This window comes from Crocuta crocuta, unplaced genomic scaffold, assembly GCF_008692635.1.
Source record: "Crocuta crocuta isolate KB4526 unplaced genomic scaffold, BGI_CrCroc_1.0 scaffold687, whole genome shotgun sequence".
Taxonomy (NCBI): Eukaryota; Metazoa; Chordata; class Mammalia; order Carnivora; family Hyaenidae; genus Crocuta; species Crocuta crocuta.
Genome location: NW_027530182.1, coordinates 3,220,988 through 3,238,996, shown reverse-complemented (window position 1 = coordinate 3,238,996; position 18,009 = coordinate 3,220,988). Strand labels below are relative to the sequence as shown.

Here is an 18,009-nt window from a genome sequence, read left to right as displayed (position 1 = left end):
TTCAGCCCACTGATCTCAAACATGGGATTACGTATACACTTCCATATCTTTTCCACAGCAACTGTGAAATGTATTAGTTGTACATGACATCAAGTAGCCATTCTATAGACAAAGTAACAGCTCTGATCCCAGCATGTTCAAGTCTACCTATCACGGCTCTACCTGAGAGGTCAGCTACTCCTATAGATGGAGCTTAAATATGCTAAACATGATTTGATTCATTCATGCAGTACATTAAACACCTACTAAGCACCCCCGTGTGAGGTACTGCGTAGATATAAATGAGCAAAACAAATGCAGCTTTGTCTCTGATGCCTTTATGATGTAATGGGAGAGATAAACAGCATTGATTCAATAAATACTGAGGGCACTATGTGTATATTAGAGATAGTTAACAGGACAAACTCTCTGCCCTGGTAGAGATTACATTCTACATGGGAAATGTGGGTGATGAACAATTTTTAAAAAGATAAAATACAGTATAATTTCAAATGGTGACAGAATAATAAAAGGAATATGAGAGGTGTGAGGAGAGGCTACTTTAGATAGAGGACCAGGGAAGGAGTCCATAGGGATAGGGACGTGGAGTGATGAGAGCAACTATGTGGGAGCCAGGAGAAGAGCTGAGGCAGAGAAACTTCACGTGCAAAGACCCTGAGGCAGGAACAAGCTGAGCATGGCTGAGGAGCAGAAGTCAGTGAGAGTGGACAGAGATCAACACAGGCTCAGGGGCATACAGCAAGAGCCAAATCATGTCAGACCTCATAGTCAGTGAGTTTATTCTCAGTTCACTAGGAAGCTCCTGGCGAATAATAAGCAGAGGAATGATATGATTTACATCTTTACCGGAATGAACTGGCTGCTATGTGGAGAACGTATAGTAGGGGAGTTGGAATGGAGGAAGACAGGATATTGAACAAATAAAAACAACATATAAAAGTAAATACTGGGCGGTGGTGGGGGAGGTGGCGTGCCTGGGTGGTGCAGTCAGTTGAGCACTTACTCTAGATTTCGGCTCAGGTCACCATCCCAGGATTGTGGGACTCAGCCCCCGGTTAGGTTCTGTGCTGAGTGTGGAGCCTTCTTAAGATTCTCTCTCTCCCTCTGCCCCTACCCTGTCCACAATCTTCGTAAAGTAAAGTAAAGTAAAGTAAAGTAAAGTAAAGTAAAGTAAAGTAAAGTAAAGTAAAGTAAAGTAAAGTAAAAAGTAAAGTAAAGTAAAAAGTAAAGAAGTAAAATAAAATAAAATAAAATAAATAAAATAAATAAAATAAAATAAAATGTAAATACCGTGACAAGTACAAAGGTAAGAACAAAGCTCTTTGACTCTAGTGTGTGAATAACAATCCTACACTCATGCTACTTGCATTATGGTGGCAGATACAAGTCGTACCTTAAGTAAACATATAATAAAAGTTTCAGTGGTGATAAACTGTGTGAAGAAAAATAAAACAAAAGGCTTAGAGAGTGAGGAGGAGTGATGTTTTAAACAAGAGGGTCAGGGAAGCCACACAGATGAGACGACATTCCAGCAGAGACCTGAGTGCAGACTTTGAGAAGGGGTGGAGGCAGGTGATTCAGGCAGGACCAGCACTGTCCGGAGGAGTGAGGGTGCCATGCATCTGAGGAATGGTGGGGAGGCTGGAGGCGCTGGTGCCAAAGGAGCAGATGGAGACCGGTAGGAATGCAGGACTGAAGTCAGGTCATGGACCCTGGGCCTATAATAACGGCTTTCAATTATTATTCCAAATAGGTGCGACTGGAGAGATCTGTGGAGGGGACTCCCTTGCAGGCATCATGAGAATGTGGCAGCAGAGTGGTGCTGTTTTAGAGGGGGCTCAGGGAATGCCTTTCAGAGGAGCTGATATTTAAGACAAATAGGAAGGATGAGTAACAGTAACAGGACAGGTGTCACCTAAGTGGCAGGTGGCCGTTCCAGGAAGCAGCAGTATCCAAGTGCCAAGTCCTGCTGCACAAAAGAGCTTGAAGCACCAGAAAAACTGGAAGACCAGGGAGCCTGCTGTTGGGTGAATGGGAAGGAGAGGGACTTGGGCAGAGAGTGCAGGACCACCACATGCAGGTAAGGGATTAGTAGCTCAGGGCTATTCAACTGAGACTCCATTAGCTTAATGTTCTCTATATATGCATATTTTAAATGTCTAATACCTGTTATGATTAAGTATATTTTAAATAAGATCTGGTTTTAGCAGTTCTTAGAGACACAGAAAATTAAGATCATTAATCTACCAGTGCCAACTGACTTAAAAATTACTTAAGCTGCCTCAAATAAATTAGGAGCCTATTAGTTTTCACTATTTTTTCCCAAAGACGCAGCAAAACTAGGAAAACTCTCTAGCCTTTTCAGTACATATAGTGTATAAATTATACCACATATCACCCAACCTGTTTCTCTCTTTGCTGTGTTCACCTTGAAAGACCCCATTCCTTCCAAGTTTAGCAATATTTTCCTCATAATTACTTTTATAATCTGTCCTTTGTATATTTCCATTACTTTTCAGTGTCAGGATTTAGACAAGAAAAACCTCTGGTTACCAGGCGCAGTACAGATCTCCCATTCTTTAAGATAAAAATAGATACATTCATTTGTGCACCTAATTGGAAGACATACTGAGGGCAAACAGTGACCCAGGCCCAATGCTAAGAGGCCTGAAAAACAAGACAAACATGACTCAGAACCTGTCCTCCAGGAAGCACAGCAATTTCAGTATGTTGTGGAGCCCAGGATTTGAATACACAGATGCCAAATACTGTCTGTATCAGTTTTCAGTCCCACAGTCACCAAATATCTTATAATCAGTGGATTTTCATCTTTGGAAGGAGCCTTGTGGGAAAGAAGTATAACACTCTTGATGTACTATCTTCCCAGGGATTAATGAGGTATTTAAAATTAATACAGCTAACTTTTGCTTCCACAGGCAATATTCCACAAATGAGAATTAAAATTATTATTAAGAAAATCTGAATAGACACCAAATGACCCTGATTTAAGACCCCAATCCGAGGCACGCTGGAAAACGTGAAGCCATGTAGGCATTTAAGGAAAGAGCATTTCTGTAGAGAACCAAACCTTGACTGTGCACAGTGTTTTTCATGTTCAAACTGCTTTTTATCTATGCATCTTGGAAATTTGCATAGGATTATGCAACTTCTCAGGGTCAGAACAACTTCTTAAGGCAAACTGAAAAAGCTTCTGTCACAATCAGTAATCTAAGGCTGGGAAGGAAACAGCCCAATATGGCCATGTCTGTCATTCTATTTTAGGGGAAGATCTCCAGTACAGTTCCATGTAACAGATTTGCAGAAGGTTAAAAAAAATTAAAGATATCCTGGTCTAAAATCGAGAGTCCACTTCTCTTACTGAAAAAATAACCACCAATGTACATAAGCCAAGGAGCTAAACATCAAGCATACATCAAAATAAAATAAATAGCTTGAATGGTAAATATCTAGAGCTGTCCATTATGAGAACCACTGGCCACATGAGGCTATTGATCATTTGAAATGTGAAATTGATCATCTAGTTGAAACTGAGATGTGCTGTATGTATGTAGAAAATTCAAAATTGCACATGTAGCTTGCATCTTATTTCTTTTTGGCAATGCTGGTTTAGTACTTTTTTCTCCCCAAGGCATTAGACTACTTATATAAGAAAACTGATCTATATCTTCTCCGATGATTTTGTTCTTAGATGCCATAAGAATATATAGGCTCACAATCAGCGTGGGACTTTTCATGCTCGAATTATTTCTTATCCAAGCAGGCTGCAAATTTGTAGTGGTCTATGCTGTTCCTTCAGCCTATTTCACAATCCATGCATGGTAAAAGACGTGGCAGCTCTCTGGTCTATGTTCTTGAAAGCCCCACAGCACAGGGCAAACCTGCAGACCTGTGACCCCGTTCACCCTTCCTAACTGCATCAGTTAGCTTGGATTTCCAGAAGGAATTATCTGTGAAGCTCTCTAGACTGCTCTCCTCATGGTGTATGTAACTTATGCTGTTAGGCTATGAAGTACCAGGGCAGGGGCCCAATCTTGGTCCTGTTTCTACCCCTAATGCATCTAAAGTTGGTCTTTGCATAAAAATAAATGCATTTGCTAAATGTTAGTTACATTGGTAGAGCTGATGGTTGAGGGAAAAGGAAGTTTTTCCTTCTCTTTATACTACTGCGGTTTTATCACATTAGCCAATGATTGTCAACTGTTTTTCATAACTCATTTGTTCAAATACCCTCACGCCACAGGTGTCTAGAACTGAGCTGGGGGGTGGGGATGTGGAGATAAGGCAGGCACTGTCCTGTCCTTACAGAGGAAGACAAAAAAACAAAACAAAACAAAACAAAAAAAGTACACACATCGCACACATTTACAGTAAGTGTGGTATGTGCCACTAGGGAAAAGCAGCTGGAATCGTGACAGGGAAGTTGACAGGGGAAACTACCTAGTTCCTAGGGGTCAAGGAAGGCTTCTAAATGACCTTTTGCTGGACCTAAGGGTACTATTTACCTGCAAGGTGGAGGGGAAAGGGCAAACTGACCATGCAGGAAGGGACGTTTAAGTCATGTTAGAAATTTTAAATTTAGTCCTAAAAGCAGTGAAAACTCACTGAAGGGTTTTATGCAAAATAATTATGTGATCAGATGTGCCTTTTACAAACCTCACTCCAAAAGTGGGTAAGAGAGGATATGGGGCCTACACAGTGTAGAGCAAATCTATAGGTTCATGAAAATTAATCAAACCCTCTTTGGTCATTGTTTCAATATGAACTGGGTTTTATGAATATAAAAGATGCATGTGCTCCACAATCCACAAGATCTGAAAGCCAGAACATATCCCAGAATATTAATCTAACAGAAGATAATCTCAAAGTACTGTCAAAGCATGCATTTCCACTGAATCTACCAGCCCATCCATGTAAATCTGTTGGTTGGCATCAGCCTCTGTCCTGACTCAAGCTCAGTCTTGCTTATTCAGAACCAGCATCTAGTGATACATATTGATTCACCCAGCACTTGGGATCACTGAGAAGCTGAGTGGTCATAGTATTTACCAAACTATATGAATTTGAGAATATTCTCTCTGCTCTTCCGTACCTGACAACTGAGTGCCTGAGTGTTTGCTAGACTACTACATACCTTTGTCAAGGACACTTGAATAGTGAACAAATGTACTTTTCAAAAGTGCTTCAGCCAAGTATCTGCTCTGAGGGTGAGAGATTCATGAAGGAACTAAATCATATCTATCATAGACCAATTAAATACAGATTGTCTAAATTTTATAGAATAACTATGAAATTGTGCTTTGTTCTTGACTCTTCTGGGTGACAATTCTGTGGCCTTCCCATATATAACTGCTTTTCTTCATTTTTTGTAAAGTTTATTTATTTTTGAGAGAGAGAGTATGCAAGTGAGTGGGGGAAGGGCAGAGGGAGAGGGAGACAAAGAATCTTAAGTAGGCTCCACACTGTCAGTGCAGAGCCTGAAGCGAGGCTTTAACTCCTGAACTGTGAGATCATGACCTCTGCAGAAATCAAGAGTTGGACACTTATCTGACTGAGCCACCCAGGTGCCCCAGTAATTGCTTTTCTAAAACCAAACTGGGATTGCCCTGTGATGGCCTTAACTGTTCTTCTTGGTGGCAGATGTCTATTCAGTTTTCAAATAGCCATAAAACATGTTGGCAGTTAATATCAGCACATTCAGCATTTTATTAAAAATGTCATTTCTAAAAGTTCTTACCTTCTCATTACCTCCTCCTGTAATCTTTTTTAATTAAAATAAGTCTCAATCCCATAATTTGTCTCCTTTCTGAATTTCTGTTGTACCCACTCTGACCTGGGTTCCAGTTCTGACTCCATCTCCTTCTAAGGTGTGCAACTTTGAAAACGTTTCTTAAATTCCTGGGCCCTTGTTTTTTCTTGCAGAAAGTAAGGCTAGACTACTGTATTCATTTTCTAGGGCTACTATAAAAAATTGCCACACACTGTGTGAATTAACACAACAGAATTTACTCTATCACAGGTCAAGAGACCAGAAGCATGAAATCAAGGTGTCAGCAGAACACCTCCCAGGCTCTCTGGGAGAACACTTTCCTGGCCTCTTCCAGCTTCTGATGGCTTCTGGAATTCCTTGGTTTGTGGCCCTTTCACATGACTTTCTTCCCCATGTCTCTGTGTTTTCCCTTCTTGTAAAAACACAAGTCATTGCATTTACGGCCTGCTCTAACTCCAGAATGAGTTCATCTCAAGATCACTAGGTAACATCCAAAAAGACTCTATTTTCAAATAGGCTCATATCTGAGATTCTGGGTGGCCTTGAACTGTGAAGGGGCATACCATTCAACACACTACACCTACCTACAACAGAGGTCCATTATATTCAGGAACACTGACAGGCTTCCACTACAGATTTATGTTACAATGGAGTTTTAGTCCCTTTGCCATTATTATGAACTGTTGAACTGTGCTTTATTTTTATAATCAGAAAAAAATGGTTACTTGTAGAGTCGACACAGTGTAAAAAATTAGCACCGTCTTACAAATGCATTCATGCTTAATAAATAGTATACTCTCCCTCTCTTACCCTATCATTCTCTTAGCCCTACACTGAGTTACCAGCACAAGCCAAGTGTAAATCCCAGGAGATCAGAGAGTACTTCAAAGTTCTGTGCAAAGATGAAGACACAAACTTCTTGCCCTTATGCCCTGATTTCTTATGGTGAGGCTGGTTGAGCAGCTAGTTCTCTTCAGATCTTGACCTGCCACAGTTGTGATAATAACTGAGGCATAAATGAACATCTGAGAGACCCTTGAATCTCTGTGGAACATAAAGGTCATAAAGAAGACTCTGGTAAAATTGAGATACTTCATTTGTTGCTCTTCTTTGCCTAATTTGCTAACCATTTGGTTCACAATCAGCTAAATTCTTTCCTGTAGGATACTATATTTCCTTATGTATTTTCCTTCCTTACATATTCCCATCTCTGATGTATTTTAAGAATAAAAAAAATTAAGAATGTTGTTCCTACAAAGTGTGTTCACATTGGAAGAGCAGCTGTGCTGTCACAGGTAAATAAAGGTTGAATGAGAGCTCAGTCAGCAGCAGGAGGCAGTAGAGAGCTAGCTGGTCAGCACTATTTCACTTGCCCACCTCTTACCCCACACCCCCGTTTTTCATCTCTTGCCCACTAATTCTTGGTATCCAAACACACTGGGGCTGACAGAGTGTCTAGACCATCTTCCCTAGGACCAGCAAATACACTGGATTCCCAACCTGAAACTCCCAAAGAAACTAGTCCCCAAAGTGAGCAGTTTTCTAAATATTCATACTTCTCACATAAATACATTTAGCCTTGCTTCAACCTTCTATACTCGAAGTTAGGAACTGATGTCAGAAAGAGCAGTGAGGAGGTCGATGACTTTGGCTGTTTTGCTTTGCTGTACCTTGTGCGTAGAGATATTGCCCAGTTCTGGCTTGTTCTCTTTTCAAGGGGTAGATCCATTATCTCTATTAAAACTTCCTTCTCTTAGAGTGTAACAAGTTAGCAGGAACAAATGCTGACCCGCAATGTACTGGGCGAAGAACTGGAATTAAGAACAACCCTCCAAAAACTTTAGTGATGCTGTATGAACAGAAACCCTCTATATTTCATGAAAAAATTCTACTTTTTCACACCTTATGGGAATAGCTATATCACATCTTAAAATTATACCATTTTTTTCTTACCATCCCTTGAGAATTAAAGTTTGATCACCAACAGCTTGCGGTTACCCGGACATGATGTGGCACCCAAGCTGTCCATGCTATGCTGTTTGCTAAGTACCCTAGAGTCAGATAAAATATGACAGACTCCATCAGTTACCTCAGTGTGAGCCTTCAAAAATCATCCCTCCTCAAAGTGCTATATACCAAGTCACTGAACCCCCAGAAAAGTGGGCTGAGAAAGTAGAAATGCACCAAACTTAAATGTCTATCAAAGAGAAACTACAAGGTACCTGGAAGGATACCCTGAATATATAAAGTGGTCCCTTACCTGGATTGGGTTGAAGGTATTCAATTGTTTTGGTCATTATTTCCATCACAGCCCTGCTGGTGACATCCACTTTCTGAAAATATGAAAATAAATATTCTGAGTGACAAGAATGATTCACTTTAGCAACTTAGCTCTTGCTTGCGTCAACCTACAACCACTGGTGATGCCACAGAACCAGTGCTGTGGTGGACGGTGAGGGGCTGGAGATGCCCCAGCAGGAAGAACCAGCTTCGCATTCAGCCTGGCTCCATCAAGATGCAGAAACACTATTTATTGAAAGAGGAACATGGAATTTCCTAAAATTTGCTTCAAAGTATACTTCACGATCTTGTGGCAAAATAAGGTGGAGACGGCTACCTCTTCCCCTAAGTGGCCTGAGGTAGTCTCTGAAAACGGGTCACTAGTAACTCAACCCAGAAACCCCCACAAAATCATGCAAACCAAGAGGTTAAAATCTTTATGTTCACTTTAAAAGTACCCATGAAACTATCCCAGCCGTGGAGGGTACTCATATCCAAAAAAACACAAAAAAATGCCACTCTATAGAATTCCATGTGTGCCATCTTGTTGTTACATTGCTGGAGTTGGGAGGTGTGCCCATGCCAAACAGGAGGGTGGACATAGGTCCCATGACCCAGTAAGATACTGAATTTTTGCTGTACATGCTTAAGAATGCAGGAGGAATGCTGAACTTGAGTCTTGATATAGATTCTCTGGTCACGGAGCACATCCAGGTGAGTGAACCCCAGATTTACAGAGTTCATTGTCAGATTAACCCCTACATGAGCTCACTCTGTTGCACTGAGATGATTCTTACTAAAAACAGCAAATGTTTCCTAAGCCAGAAGAGGATGTTGCATGCACAAAGGTGTACACACACACACACACACACACACACACACACACACCCTCAGGAAGAACACCAAAGAAAAACATATGGCCCATTAATCAATTCAGCATAAAATAAATGTAAATGAAAGTAAAATAAAGAAAAGAAAAGAAGGTGCAGATCATGAATCTTATTTTGCCCCAGACGCATTTATGGGATGTCTACAGTAGGCCAGGCATGGTGGCAGGTTTCGGGGCTGAAAAAAAGAAAAATGCAATTATCAACTCTGTTTATTCAAGTAAGAGATGGAACATTTTTATTTAGCTTCTGAGAAAATCCTAAGTATATAATACTCTTGAGCAAAAACTTTTAATCAATCCTTGAACTTTTGGTTCATTACAAATAAAAATCTCAATCTTACAGTCTATTTCTGCCAAATTTTGAATGGTCAGCATTTGCACTCAGCAGGTCAACATGCCCTCTCTCTGTTGGGTTCTCCTCCCTACCTGGAGAGTCTGTGTGGGTCCACTCCACATTCCCCCATAAAATGCTTTCCTTATCAACATGGGTGGTCGACTCACTCGCTCTAAAGGGTACATGACTAACAATAAATGCATCCTCCCATCCAAGGGATGTGTGTGGGATATAGGATATAGATATGAGTGAAAGAAATTTTTGATGGTAGAATTTAAGATATCAATTAAGCCCACAGGGACTTTCTTATTTTGTTTTAACTGGAGTTCAAGAGCTCCTCCCTCAATTCCAAGAAATTTTTCAGTAACATACTCTACATCTACACATAAAATCAGCCTTTTATGGATGGGTTAAGTATCTTTCATAATCAGAAACCAAACTATAACCCATCAGAAGATTTTATCTTTGGTTTTTCAATACTTAATAATTTCCTATTCCATAGCAGTCATATTTTTTTGTGTGTAAGGAGTTTCCTATTACTGAAATTAGCAGAGGAAAATACTTTTTCTTGGGGGTTATCAAGGGATATAATTACCTCCAGAAGCACTCCTATTTAAGAGACGCCTGTCCACATAGGAGCCTGGACCATGTCCTTCTGGTTGACTTGAGTTTGTAATATGCCTTAGGTTTGGCCATGTACCAAGTGGTGGTTAGTACTGTAGTGAACAGTGGTTCCTTGGAGGTGTGCGGTACAGGACTTGCATGGCCATATGTGGATGTACTGGCAGTATTAGCAGAATATCACCCAACCACTATGGACTCAGTGTCATGGAAGTGAATTAAAGGCTGTGTGCACAAAAAACATGTTAAAAGTCCAGGTTACATGCATGACAGAAGAAAAACACAGATCCTCTAAAGACTACATGATAGGGATGAGGGAATTGGATGTCAAATGTGTATCCAAAGGTCCTGTGCGGCTACGATGGGAAGAAACAATTCTAAGGTTCAAGGTGTCTAAGAGAGTGAGCCAGAGGACTGACCATTTGATATTCCAAAGTCAACTGCTACTAGGATGCTAACCAACTTCTAACTTTCCCCCATCTCTGCCCTCAATCATAATTATGCCCAGCACCATCATAAGTGTTTTTAACTTGTCAGAAATCATTCTAAGAACCTTAAGTACCTTTACAGCTTAATTCTCAGAAACCCTGTGAAATAAATACAGAGAGGTTAAGAAACTTACCCAATTGTGGCTTCAGAGATTTTGTTCTTAAGTATTACCCTATAACTTTTTGCAAGCATAAGCTCCCCCATAGAAGGACAGGGAACAGGGACATTCCCCTCCCGAATGAAGGAAGAGCCCAAGTCAGAGCTGCAAGGCTCTTTACCACATCCCTCAGATGGGGCTGGGCATCTGGTAGTGGCCAACAACACAGGACCAGGAGGAAAACGCCTGCCATCCTGTCTTCTGGGTGTTTGTGTGTGTGTGTGTGTGGGGGGGGTGTTATTTTTAAGTCCTCAAAGATCCACAAGAACTATTCTACTCTGGGCCTCTGCAAAAGGGAGGCTCTCCAACACTGAGCTGTTTGGCTACAAGCCCCCAGTTACACAGGCTTCTCTCAGAGGCTGGATACCACAAGTGCATATTTGGAGTGGTCCACAGGAAGGTCAGCAAGGAAGGTGTGAAAAATGGTTTTCATTTTGGGTATGGAACCCCCTTTCCCTTATTGCCTCTTTAAATAGACAGCTCAACTACTCAGCCTCTATTTGTAGACGGCACTAGCTTGGCTAATGCCAGTGGTCTCAGGGGAGCCACAGAGACAACAGAGATGCCAATATTAGTGTATTAAGTTTGGTTCCCAGTGTGGAATTCAATCTTCAAAGGAAAGTAGGAACAAAATCTATCCAATGTTCCTTGTGGTCTGACAGGTAACTTCCACAAAGTTCGTTATGACTTTTTCTGCCCAACAAGTCAGATTCCTTCAACACTTTGTTACCTAAGCTATACATCACCATAAAAAACCCATTTGATCAGATCATAATACAAAATTCACTTGAAATCCTCTTCTGAAAACAACTTCATCCAATGTAATTATTTATATATTGTATTCTCAAGAAATACCTCAGAGAACAGCCAATTAGCAAATTCATTCACTAGCTCTTGCTCTTGATTTTACTCTGACAGATATTACTTGATAGAGTTAAAGAAGAGAAAGAGACCACTAGAGCATCTAAGCCAAAACCTTGATATTTTGAATGTGCAAGTCTCAACTCAGAGAATGGAAATGAACTATCTGAGGTCACAAACCCACCATAGCTATGATAGGAAGAAAAGTCGTTCAAAGGTCATGGGTCAGAGGTTTTCTAAGAAAGACTGCCGGAGAAGGAACTAAATAGTCCAATGGCCATCTGCTGGTAGGAGGCTGACCAAATTTTAGCTTCTCTCCATCTGTTTCCTTTCTAATAATGTCTCGGAGTCTTTCTGATAAACTATACTGTGTTTTGGTGGTCATGGAAAGGCTGAGAGTCAGTACTCTGTGAGAACCTTAAGTATGACTTATTAGGTACTTGCTAGGAAGCTATTTATACACTTAAAATAGATTTGTACAAGCACATATTCTCTTATTAATAGGTCTGATATAATTAACATGTACTAAGATTTCCACTTAAATATTTTATCATAACTTGCCAAGAGCTCATTCCCATTTGAGAACTGCAGTTTAGCTCTGTTACTGATTTCCTCAACACCCAGATTTTCTGATCACCTGAAAATAAGTTTTGATGCATCCTAAATTACAACTTCCATTCCTGTGAGCTCCTGAGACTCCATTTCTTTAACTAACCTTGTCTGGATGGTGGTAAGAAGCCATTAGGGAAGGCTGTTTAGGGGTGAAACTATAAATATGTATAAAAATAGGCATCTTTTCAGGACATAAAAACTCAATGTAAGTTTTCTTCTGAAAATAAAAACATAGATGTATATTCTTTTGGTCATTTTCTTCCATTTTCTCAATACTAGGATTTTAGCAACCTGCATACTTTAGAATCAGAAGGTTCTCCCTCCACTATCTAGTCTTGTGATTTACAACTTACAACTTTGGGTAGGGAGAAAAATAGCTTTTTTAACCTGCTGTACTCTCTGTAACATTTTTCTTCATCAGGAAAAGCAAGGGTTGGCAAACTATGGCCAGTGGGCCAAATCTGGGCCACTAGCTATTTCTATAGTTTTAAATGATTGGGAAAATTCAAAAGGAGACTACCATTTCATTGCACATAATAAAGACATGAAAATCAAATTTGTGTCTTTAGATAAATTTGAATGAAACACAGCTATGCTCATTCCTTTTAGGCACCATCAATAATTGCTTTTGCTCTTCAATAGCGGAGGTGAGAAGTTTCAACAGAGGCCACAGAAGCTCTCTGACCAACAAAGCCTAATGTGCTTACAGAAAAAATCTGCTAATCCCTTGCTAAGTTTGTATCTTTACCAAGGTGTGCCACAGTGAATCTATGGATGCTGAGCACTTCATCAGCTGCCCCAGCCTCTAGAAACAAGACACAACAGAACCAACAGGCACCAGATTGACCAGAATATGATTTTTGTTCTGAGGCATCTGAATATTACCTTTTCTACTAGAGACAAAGTAGACGTTGCATCCTGGACTTAGCTGGCAACACACACGAACTACTTAGCATTCTTTGTGAGACAAAAAAAACAAAACAAAACAACAAAAAAAAAAACGATTAAAGATATGACTTTTATACTGTCAGATACTGCATCATCCCAGATACTGTCATGGGGATGCAGGAGCAGAGTTTAAGGGGAAAAAAAAGATCTTAAATTTGAGCAGGACAGTGTGTGCGTTTGGTGATAATATTTAATACTAAATAGAGAATTAAGCATCCACTTGGACATGGGGTAACACAGTCATATGTCATATGAACACTAAATCTTTTTGAATTCTTAATTTTTCTATCACTGAAGAAAATGAAACTTTTAGGAAGGCACATGTACCCACTTAAAGTAATGAGAACCCTGAATGAGACACCTAATTAAGCAAGTCACAGAGACATAATGGAATCAGTACCCTGGGAAAGTTTGTCATGCAGTAGGATACAGGCTGGCCCAATAAGGATGTTTTAACAGTTCCCTACTGACTCATAAGAATTAATGTACCTGTTCCCAAATTGCTCTGCTTTCTAGCAGTTATGTGGTATTTGGAAAGCCTGATTAATAGTGTGTTGAAAAACAAAAATAAACAAGGCATTAGGCTGAGATTTCCCCAATGTATTTTTTTTTTTGCTAATCATCATAGGTATTACCTTTAATGAATACTAGCATGGAACACACAGCTGAGACACTTGACTTCCCTGAATTTCAGGATCACCAGAAGGCTGTCTTTAGAGCTCATCTTGCTTGGGGCTCTTACCCATCTTACAAGTACGCCAGTGAGTGAAGGTCTCAGTACAGTCACCCACACCTTGTTTTACCACTACATCCATGAAGAAGAGACATTCATAGGCGTGACATATCCCAAAGGGTTCACTCACATATGTGTTACTCTGAGTGTGCTGGCCCGGACTTTGACTCCTTCTTCCTTCATTTGAGATAAATCACCAGAATTCAACGTTATTAAAATGTGACATTATTAGTTACAAATTACTTGCCACAATACTCAGAAGAGATGATGACTAGTGTGTTTCACACCACTTCACAAGGTGGTTTTTTAGCCTCTGCTTGAACATGGACAATGATGGGGAGTTCAATTATAGCCATGGCTTTCTTTTTCTTAAGTGGCTCTGATAGCCAGAAGTTCTTTCATAAATTGAGTCTGACTCTATCTCTTCACAGTTCCTACTCATTAATTCTATTTCTACCACTCGGCATTGCATAGAAAGCTGTAACAACCCTTCTCCACCCAGTGACTAATTAACTATATGAAGATGATGACCATGGACATTCATTTCTGACTTTTCCCCACATCCCACTCTGCAAACAACCCACTCTTTCACACTCTCAAATGGAGCAGCATTCTTCTCCAACATCCTTCTTGCCTTAAAATTTGAAGCAGCCCTTAAGAAGAACTCTGTTCTCACACTTAAGTGGTATACAACCACATTTCCAACCACATGACCTCTTCTGGTTTCAAGAAGAGGGATTCCCCAGGACACTTTTCAGACTGCGAAAAGGGACACTACAAATTGCAGGATTTACCTCAGGTGCCCTCTGCTCTAGAAAGCTTTCACCAATCTAACCAACTTGAGCTAGGTCTTCCATGGGGCTCTCCACAGGGTGCCAAGCACCATGTCCTGTAAGTCATGTTTCCTCCATCAAAACTGGAAGTTCCTTGAAGGCAGGAACTGTGCCTTAATCATCTTTGTATTCCTGATGCCCAGCACAACACTGTGTACATGGAGGACTCATTTACAGATATTCTGTATGAATTAATGAATACAATCTCCCTCTCTCTCTCTCTCTCTCTCTCACACACACACACACACACATGCATGTGCACAGACCCCCAAAACCACAGTATCACTGCAGCAACAGATAGAGATTTAAGAAGGAATTACAGATCCTTCAAATTCTAGAGCTTCCTCTTGATGAAAAATCTGCAGCTTCTCAATAAACATATCTACAAGATGTCTATACCACAGTAAGAACTTTAGTCTGTATTTAACAGATCTTGTAAGCAACAGATATCATTTAAAACTAACATGTAAACAATTCTATGCAAGGCATTTAAGGGGAGGAAAGAAGTGGTTATAGGCAGGGGTCCTGCAGAGACAACAGAGTTGCAGGATTCCACTCAATCAGCTCTGGGAGCTGTGAATGCTAAGAGACACATGTACGATTTTATTGCATCTCAGCAATAAAATCTTTCCAACTTCTCTTTCCAACTAGTGCTGCTTATGCAAACCTCTAATTTGCTTCATTCTGTTGCCTAATTGCACCTCTGAGAACACAGCTGAACAAAGGTCTCTTTATTCAAAATGCCTGATGATCAGAAAGCTGACTGTGGATGGGTGATACTTCTGTGAGCTTGGAAATGCCAAGCTAAAATATTTCTGTAAGTCATTAATAAACTAACAGAAGAGAAGAGACTGAGATTCCAAATTGAAGGCATGTGCTTTCCAATTATCACAGAAATCTTTACCTTTAATGCAAATTTAGCATAGGAGAGAATGTAAAATGTACACAGCACCACGGGTAAGACAAAAAATATGTGTAGTAAAATGAAATAAAATAATTTCCACACTGCTCTGAAATGTAAATCTCTCTATTTACTTACATATAAACCCAAATACAAAACCATAGGTGAATCTCAACAAAACAGCAAAAGTTTTTTTTAAAATTTTATTCCAGGAATATCTCTTTTGAGACAAAAGCTTCAGAAACTAATTATTTTCTAGGAAATAGGAGAAATAAACCTTACCTCTAGGCCCAGAGGGCCTTTGAGTCTTTGCCTAAAGTAAAATACTTATAAGATCTTTCATTTCAATTAGTTTGCAAGATGGGCATGGATTCAAAGGCTTAATTGGTTTCTCAGTGATAAATTCTACTCTATTCTCTAAATTTCCTGTTCTTTTTGGTTTCACTTAAAAAATGGAAAGTTTCTCTTAGTTTACAATGAGCTACCTGGCTTACTATCTTTAGTCCTGGCAGATGCTGAAAGCTCAACTCAAATTCTGACTCCTTAGTTCTGTATTCCTCAATGCCTGACTAATCTGTCATTAACAACATGGCCCGGGGAGGAGTGCTATAAATTCACTCCTGAGGGGAGAGGGATGAATCAAAGGATAAGGAAGGGGGGATTAAGAAATAATGGCTGGAGACAGAAGCTGGTGCAAATTAACAAACCCACAGGCCAGCTCCTTATGATATGTGAGGAACCCCAATATTACAGGGAATAGAGGAATCAAGTCATTCTAGGCAAATGCATCCATATCTGGTCTCAGATGCTGCAGAAGATAGAGGGGTACAATACCATTTCCAGAATGATGAATACCAGGGGTACTAGCTTTGGTTCGTCAGGCAGTATTTAGAACTGTCCAGAGATGAGAATGCAGACCAATGCAGACTTTAATTGCTCCAGTGGGGGCAAATAGCTATCAGGCATTCGGTGTAAGAGGCTGGACTCCCAGACTTCTGGTTGTTACTCAGGACTCTTGTATTAAATCTCCTCTCTAGTGGGCACCTGTGTTATCAATGAGATTCCAACTCAAGAACTTAGCCAGAATGACCAGGTAGGTAAACACTACACAATCTCATTTCACAAGACCCCTCTCCCTTGGCAACTCATTTTCTTTTTTTCAGGAACTCAAATGTGTCCTGTTCTTTCTTACTTGCTGTTTCCTTTACAGAAACATTAATCTCTAATAATCTGTACTCATCCTGTTCACTGTAGTATCCTACATGCTTGGCTCACAGAGGCACAAAACAATAATTTGTTGAATTCATCAATGAACTCAAAAGAAAAAACTGAAAAAGACAAGGCACAAAGCACCTAGAGATTTTTCTTTGGTTCTTCACCCAAACAGCACAAATAGCAAAACTGAGGCAGTCCACTGGAACTGATGTGACCTACATAAAAATGCAGTTTTCTAGGTACTACAGGCTGTTGACATCCTCTGTTCAAGTACAGGGTGTGTACTGCCAGATCCTCTACACATCAGTAGTTGGACACCAGAAGCAATTCTTTGCACAATGCAGCACACACTCTTCACCATAAGCCTAACTATCACTTGCTATGAACCATCTCAAAGAGAAAATATAGTGATGTTACAAGAGAAATGAAATGGGCTATTTTGTTTGCCACCTCCACCCTTACCTGCTGAGAGCCGGCTATCTTTTAGGCAGAACGCTAAATGATTAACATTATTTTTAATCCTTAACAAAAGTCCCCCAACTAGGAATTCGTATTCTCATTTTACATTTACACAAAAACAAGAGACTCAGAGCAGTAAACTGACTTGTGGGTCAAGCAGTGTAGAAGTAACATGGCCAAGCCCGCAGGCCCCTTCAGGCATACCATCCACACACCTGCTCCACCACACAGCCCTGCCCAGAGGTCCACCAAGGCCGGGCAATGACTCAAACTCTCCCAGACACTAGGGACACCATTTCCCACCTTCCCCTATTTTCTTCCCACCCCACTCCCCATTCAAACAAAACTTCATGTTGTACCCGTTTGGAAAACTAATGATAAAATCCACCAGGACAGTACGCTATGACATTTCACCTTTGCTGAGGCTTTGTTCTCAGTACAAAGGGAAGAGAGGATACTTAGCAATCTTCTGTTTTAAAATATACACTAAAAGGAGAGTGTATTTTAAAGTAACAAAATGCATTTTCAGGTACCAGCAGAGAGAGCAGTTTCCTTCCCCTTTCAGTATGCTAGACAATTTCATGTCGAAGGAAGCTCTAAGGGTCAAGACTTACCCGCTCCATCTCTTTGAAGTCATCATCCAGCTTGGTTCCTTCAGCTCCTCCAACCTTTTCACTCACTTTCTAAAGAAGACAAACAAAAAGGAGAATTATTATAAAGTTTCTTTTCAAAGCATGTGTTAAAAGTTTCCAGCACTTTCACAAACATCATCTAATATCATTTTTCCTACAGCCATTCCCTGACATGGGTGGGCAGTCCCATTTACATAGGAGGAAACTGTGGCTCAGAAGGTTTAAACAAATTGCCAAAAACCAGGCACCCAGTAGGT

At 40.3% G+C, this 18,009-nt stretch overlaps 1 protein-coding gene across 2 annotated transcripts in view; it reads right to left on the bottom strand.

Annotated features, from left to right (window-relative positions):
- Positions 1 to 18,009, bottom strand: part of SH3GL2 (SH3 domain containing GRB2 like 2, endophilin A1) — a 208,836-nt gene that overhangs the window by 29,102 nt on the left and 161,725 nt on the right. For both annotated transcript variants that reach the window (XM_077765027.1, XM_077765028.1), the window contains exons 2-3: positions 17,735 to 17,803; positions 8,049 to 8,121 (exon numbers count right to left, since the gene is read on the bottom strand). In XM_077765027.1, coding sequence (XP_077621153.1) covers positions 8,049 to 8,121; positions 17,735 to 17,803 — 142 coding nt within the window. The remainder of the gene's footprint in view (positions 1 to 8,048; positions 8,122 to 17,734; positions 17,804 to 18,009) is intronic.